At 31.0% G+C, this 6,871-nt stretch overlaps 1 protein-coding gene across 2 annotated transcripts; it reads right to left on the reverse strand.

Moving 5' to 3' along the window:
- Nucleotides 1–1,147: 1,147 nt before the first annotated feature.
- On the reverse strand, nt 1,148–4,097 carry LOC111311780 (threonine dehydratase biosynthetic, chloroplastic-like). Of its 2 annotated transcripts, none has more exons than XM_089759958.1 (5): nt 3,521–4,096; nt 2,835–3,014; nt 2,483–2,752; nt 2,157–2,363; nt 1,148–1,573 (listed from the first exon to the last, which is right to left on the reverse strand). In XM_089759958.1, exons 1-5 carry the CDS (start codon nt 3,980–3,982, stop codon nt 1,277–1,279), a joined length of 1,416 nt encoding a protein of 471 aa, XP_089616084.1. In that variant the 5' UTR covers nt 3,983–4,096; the 3' UTR covers nt 1,148–1,276. The 2 variants fall into 2 exon arrangements, with proteins under 2 accessions (XP_089616084.1, XP_089616086.1); XM_089759960.1 differs by having other exon boundaries at nt 1,288–1,602; nt 3,521–4,097.
- Between the last annotated feature and the right edge of the window lie 2,774 nt (nt 4,098–6,871).

Genomic DNA, 6,871 nt, shown 5'->3' on the forward strand with positions numbered 1-6,871 from the left:
TAGCATGAATTATAAAATATATTTAAATTTTGAATACAACACGTTTATTATATGTATTACATGCGATACGATATAATTAACATATATATAATTAATTTATTTACACATGATATGAACAAATATGAATAATACGGATATACACGAATAGATACGACTAATATATATATATATACGAATAAACACGACTAATATTAATATATATAAAAATATGACTAAAATAATAAATAATTATAAATTATCAATCAATTACAACTTAATAAATTTGATATACGACTTGCATATTAAAAATAATAAAAAAATTAAATACCCATTTAATATGTACTTAATATATATATTTAAATTTTAATATATATTACATAACTATAATAATTTTTAGTATTAAATTCAAAATGATAAATTATTGAAGATTAAAAAATAAAATAATGATGTATAAGACTAGTATTAATATTTATATTTTATTTATATTATTAATATAAAAATAATTTTATAATAATTATTAAATGAGTATCATAATTCAATGTTTAAAATAATCTTTATATGCTATTGAAAAACTAATTAAGTATCGTAATTAAAAAATTAAAAATTAAAATAACTTTTATATGTTTATATTAAATTAAAGTACATATAAAAATATTTTAAATGCAGACTCATAGGACAAAAATAAATTAAATATATTTTTTGTGTCAGAATACATGTTAACATGTATCCGTATGATACATTTTATCTAAACGTGTCTTACATATATTTAGATTTATTAATAAATATTTAAACGTACCAATACATATACTGTATAAATTATATCATATGAAAATTTATATCAATACAAATAAATATAAAACATATTTTTTTAAAATATGTATATATTATTTTTTATATTAATTTTATATCATATCATCATATTATATATGAAATTATCAGATCTATCAATATCCGAAATGTCTTGCAAAATTTATGATTTCATATTTTTGGAACAGTATACAGCAAGCATAGTATCAGAGTAACCTCCATATGTAGTAGTTCCAACAAAAGTGCTTTGCCACTAATTTTCAAGATTCTTAGTGCAGTCACCGCAGGAGTGACATGACTCAACCATGCAACTTTATCTTCAATTTTGATTTTTTTAACTTATAGAATAAAACCAGCAAAATTATAATATTCAAAATTTAAATTTATTAAATATTATTTTCTTATAAATAATTATATAACTAAAATTAAATATCACCTCTGTCACTGAACCAACAATCTCATGAGATTGTTGAGAGTTGTTTATAATCTATTAACCTACGCTTAATTTAATAAATAGTGCGTGGACACTTGGACAAGCAACGTTGATTTTATACTGCAGGCTCCCAGGCTCCTCTGGCAAAACAGTTGCAAGCACTGCCTCCTGTTGTCTACCCACATTAGCCAGTTCGGTAACCACTCTAAGCTTATCAAAATTCATGTTTGCACCGCTAGTTATTGCTACAACATTCTTTCCCTTAAGGCTGTAATATTTGCAATATGCTTCAGCTCCCGCAAGGGCTAGGGCACCTGCTGGTTCCAGAATGCTCCTCTTCTCTTCAAACATGTCCTGCAACACAAGCAGTACAGCTGTAAATCCTAAGCATTCAAACAACCATGTGTTAATTAGATGAAGGCCATCAGTTATCCAACAAAAACCAATAGCACTAGTCATACTGGAGAGACAACATTAGACACGAGGAGAGAGAAAAAATCATAAGAAGGGCTTCTAACATCCATAAGGTTAAGAATAAATAATTAGAGAACAAATGGTGATGGGGACAGGCCACACTCTTTCCCGAAATGGGAAATAGAACACCATAAAACTGCATAAAAATTCAAGTTAAACACCCAATTTGTGAGCAAAACTAACCAGAAGTGAACTACCTTCATATGAAGAACCAAAGGCACATTCCAATTCCTAAAATACTACATCTAGAATCCAAGTTAAATCAAAGGTACAATATATTTGAACTAGAAATTTGACACTTTGTTTCAAATTACAATTTTAGGTATTTCAAGCCAGCATTTCAGTTGTTTGCTCAATTCACAACTGTATCATACAAGGACAGAAACGAATAACTAAAATAAAGATTGACAACCTTAAGCTGTATGTTAAGAGGCACAAATGGCTCAATGCAAAGAAGCCATACCTTTATAGAGGCACAAATAGCATCATGGTTTACAAGAACGACACCATCCACCAATTTCCTACATAAGCGAAAGGTTTCTTCACCGACTTCCTTAACAGCTACTCCATCTGCAAAGCCCCCAACCTGGTCCAACATCACTCTTTCGCCATGATGAAGCGACAATGCCATTGCATTTGCATCAAAAGGCTCCACTCCAATAATCTTCACCTGTATAGTAATACAACACTAAGTGATGTGGATGAATTACGTCATGCAGCAAGGAACAAGCACATTCAATGTAATTTCAAACAAGATATAGTATATGTTTATATGAAGGACCCACATACCCTCGGGGAAACCCTCTTAACATAAGCAGCAATGCCAGCTACAAGCCCACCACCACCAATAGGTACAAAGATTGCATGCAATGGGCCTTGCATTTGGCGCACAATCTCCATCCCAACAGTGCCTTGTCCCATGATAACATCTGGATGGTCAAAAGGGGGAATAAATGTTCGACCTTCCTCTTTAGCCCGTTTTTTAGCATATGCTTGTGCCTCATTATAAGAATCTCCAACGAGAACAACAGTTGCGCCCAACCTCTCAACAGAATGCCACTGCAAAACAAGAAACCAAACATTCAAATTAAGAAACCTTATGTGCTATGCAATTGATACAAAAAACATCACAAAATAGCACCTTAATTTCTGGTGTGGTAACAGGCATAGCAATAACAGCATTGCAACCGAGTCTCTTGGCAGCCAATGCGACCCCTTGGGCATGATTTCCTGCTGATGAGCAAATAACCCCTCTTTCTAACTGTCCCTTCGGAAGCTTTGCCATCATATTATAAGCTCCACGAAGCTTAAAAGAGAAAACCTGAAAATATGAAACATCAAATCTGTAAGCACTTTATCTGAATATGAAAAACAATATTGAACTACAAAAAGAAAAGATTTCCGCTTTGGCAATTCATTAACAGATTATAAAAACAAAGACTAAATTCAACTAAAAAAACATGTGAATATTTACTCATAACATCAATGCATCTCAGAGCACAAAAATAAAAAACAAATAGGGTTTAATCCAAGCTAAAAAAAAACCAGTCCGTTAAGCTTAAAATAAGTAAAGCAAAATCATAGAATATAAACAGTATTAACTCCCAACACCTCACCAATCATAGAAACAAATATCATTAGAAATGAAAACCCAAAAACCTAAAAGAAAAAAAAAAATAACAAGAAGATATTTCGCAAAATACAAATTAAAAACCAAAAACTAGAACCTCAATGGTTGCAAATTTTAAATGGAAAAAAGAACCCAAATCATGAAATAATCCCCCGAAAAAAAAATCAATCTTTCAAAAAAATGAAAACTTTTCTTACAGGCTGTAAATCTTCTCTCTTAAGCCAAACTTGATTACCCAATCGTTCAGACAACTTAGTCGCCAACTGTAACGGTGACTCTATCGCCACATCATAAACCTTCGACGACAAAATATTCGTTAAATACTCCATCGCATTTACTACGTCGCCGTTTCCTTCATCCATTGAACGTTCCGGTACCGCGCCTAAGTAACCTGACGGATACCGCAGGGAATTAGCAGACACCTTCTTCGGCGGCGCAGAAGGAACCACAGCAGAAGTTGACGACGACGAAACGAAAGCGTTATCGAGAGAAGTAACGGTCGGAGAAGAGATATCAGCCATCGGTTTCGACACAGCGGCTCTGATCCACGGGCGGATACAATTCTTTGTAATGTGGCGCGCAGTAAATGATGTAGTTGGGACCCTCTCTTTGTGGCGGAGTAGCGGCGGATGAGGTGGCGTGAGGCGAAGAGCCTCCATTGGTTTTAAATTTTTGAAAATTTAAAGAAAAAAAATAGAAAAACCAAAGAGAAAATGTGGTGGTGAAAAGAAAATACGCTTTCCAACTCTAAGACGTCGGGCGGCTTTTGGAGGGGACCTTATAGTTTATAAAGACAAAGGAGGGGGGTAAATGGTTTTTCATTTGGCGCAATTTTTTGAGTGAACAAATGGAGGCTATGAAAGATTGACAGCTGGTGAAAATGACGTAAGCATGTCAGTGTACCAGACGGATTTCATGTTACTGCGGGTGACGGATGGTAAGTGTTCTATATTAAAATGCACAAGGAAGGAGTGCGCTCCTTGGACTCGAAACTCTGTACCGTGAGACAATAGACCAGACACGCTGTGTGGAAAGAAAGATGGAGCGAGTTTCATTCAATTTCAAGTAAGTTTTCGGTTGCAATTTTTGGAGTGAACAAATGGAGGCTATGAAAGATTGACACCTGATGAAAATGACGTAAGCATATCACTGTAACTGACGGGTTTCGTGTCACTGCGGGTGACGGATGGTAAGTGTTCTATTTTAAAATGACGGATGGTAAGTGTTCTATTTTAAAATGCAAAAGGAAGGAGTGCGCTCCTTGGACTCGAAACTCTACACCGTGAGACAACAGACCAGACACGCTGTGTGGAAAGAAAGATGGAGCGAGTTTCATTCAATTTCAAGTAAGTTTTCGGTTGCAATTTTTGGAGTGAACAAATGGAGGCTATGAAAGATTGACACCTGGTGAAAATGACGTAAGCATATCACTGTACCTGACGGGTTTCGTGTCACTGCGGGTGACGGATGGTAAGTGTTCTATATTAAAATGCACAAGGAAGGAGTGCGCTCCGTCTCGAAACTCTATACCGTGAGATAACAGACCAGACACGCTGTGTGGAAAGAAAGATGCAGCGAGTTTCATTCAATTTCAAGTACGTTTTCGGTTGGAATTTCCTTTTTATTTTTTATTTTAAGAGAAGAAAATTCACATCCTTCCAATAGGTATTGTTGAGTCTCAAATGTGAAATTTTCATATCTGTTAGGATGCATTTCAATGTAAAAAAAAGAAAAAAGAAAAAAAAAGCTAACAAATATATTTTTAATTTCATGATATAAAAAATGAAACACTTTATCTGTAATTATATAATCATAATTTAATTTTATTTAAAGTTTATTGCTTATAAATATAGCAGTGAGGATTTACGTAATATTTTATGATTAATTAATTTTGTGACATAATTTCGTATAATATTCTAAAAAAAGGAGGAAACATTGTTTCAAGGTGACAATCAATGTCATGAAATATAATGTTAAAGATAGATTTTTATTATTTGTCTTGGGTTGTTTATGTTGGCTTATTAGAATTATTGATTGATTTGTCATGCGAAAATGACTACAAAGTTAGGCCAAATTAACAAAGACTATTGTCAAAGTTTAATTATATCAAATTAAGGCCAAACAAAGATTAACTCAATCTATGCATAAGATTAAAAATCTTTTATTATTGGCTGAGAAAATATGCAGTAGTCGAACACTACTAAATCATCATCTTAATCAAAAGATGACATTCTAAAATCTTTACTATAAAATTAGGCCAACGACTATTATCAAATCTTAATTATATAAAATTAAGACCAAACAAAGATTAATTCAATCTATGCCTAAACTTAAAAATCTATAGAATTTCATTAGTGGTTAAGAAAATAGGAACGTTCCTCGAACACTAATAAATCATCATCTTAATCTGAAAAATGGCATACTAAAATCTTTACTACAAAGTTAGGCCAAATTAAGAAAGATTATCGTCAAAGCTTAATTATATAAAATTAAGGCTAAACAAAGATTAGCTCAATCCCTACCTAAGCATAAAATATCTAGAAATTTTCATTAGTGGCTAAAAATTTATAAATGTTATTCGAACACTACTAAATCATCGTCTTAAGCTAAAAAGGAACACTCTAAAATTCTTAAATTTAAGTGAATTTCGTTTAATATTTTGTTAATTTATTACTTTTTTATAATACAATAATAATTATATCATATCCGTTGAATAATGCTCATTAAATTGTATAATTTGTATTCGTATAACTAATGTTGTAAAAAAGTAAACATTGTTTGTCATTAATTAATACTAATTATGCTGTGGACTAATGCTTGACTTCATCTCCTTAGATACGGTGTTGTGAATTTAAGTCATTTTAAATTAGGGAATGGTCATGTGGGTTTAAGTCATTTTAAATTAGGGAAATTAAAGGAAGGTGGATAAGTATGTGCATGTGAGTTAAAGGCATCAGTTTTGTACAAAAAATATTGTAAAATTTCTTACTTAACACAAACACAAAAGAGGTGGCCATATGCTAAGAAGTAATTAAGGATATAAATAAGAGTAAAATCGATCGAATTTGAATCGATATAATATTAAATTTGAGTTTGAATTTGATTTTAAATTTGAGATTTAAAATTTGATTCGAATTCGATTAAATTATTATTTTAGTTAAAGTTCAACTCGAAATAGAAATTAAGTCACTTGAACTCGCTTTATTAAGCTTAATTAATATGTAAAAATAAATTTTATTTATATATTCGATAAAAATTTAATTATTTATGTTCAAACTAAAACTTGAGTTCAAGATATTTTATCAATTAAAATAATTAAAATATATTATAATATAAAAATTGAATTAAATTTTTGAACAACTTGAATCAAATATAAAAATATTTGAACTCGATTTAATCGATAAATTAAGTTATTTAAATTCAAGTTTGATTCGATAATAATCGAATTAAATTTAAATTTTATTTTAATTGAATTTAAATAACTTACAAATTTTAATATATTATTTATACTCTTAGATATAAATACAGATCTTATTAAAAAGTTTTAA

This window comes from Durio zibethinus, chromosome 1 (assembly GCF_047325235.1).
Source record: "Durio zibethinus cultivar Kanyao isolate XHJ-2024 chromosome 1, ASM4732523v1, whole genome shotgun sequence".
NCBI classification, from domain to species: Eukaryota; Viridiplantae; Streptophyta; class Magnoliopsida; order Malvales; family Malvaceae; genus Durio; species Durio zibethinus.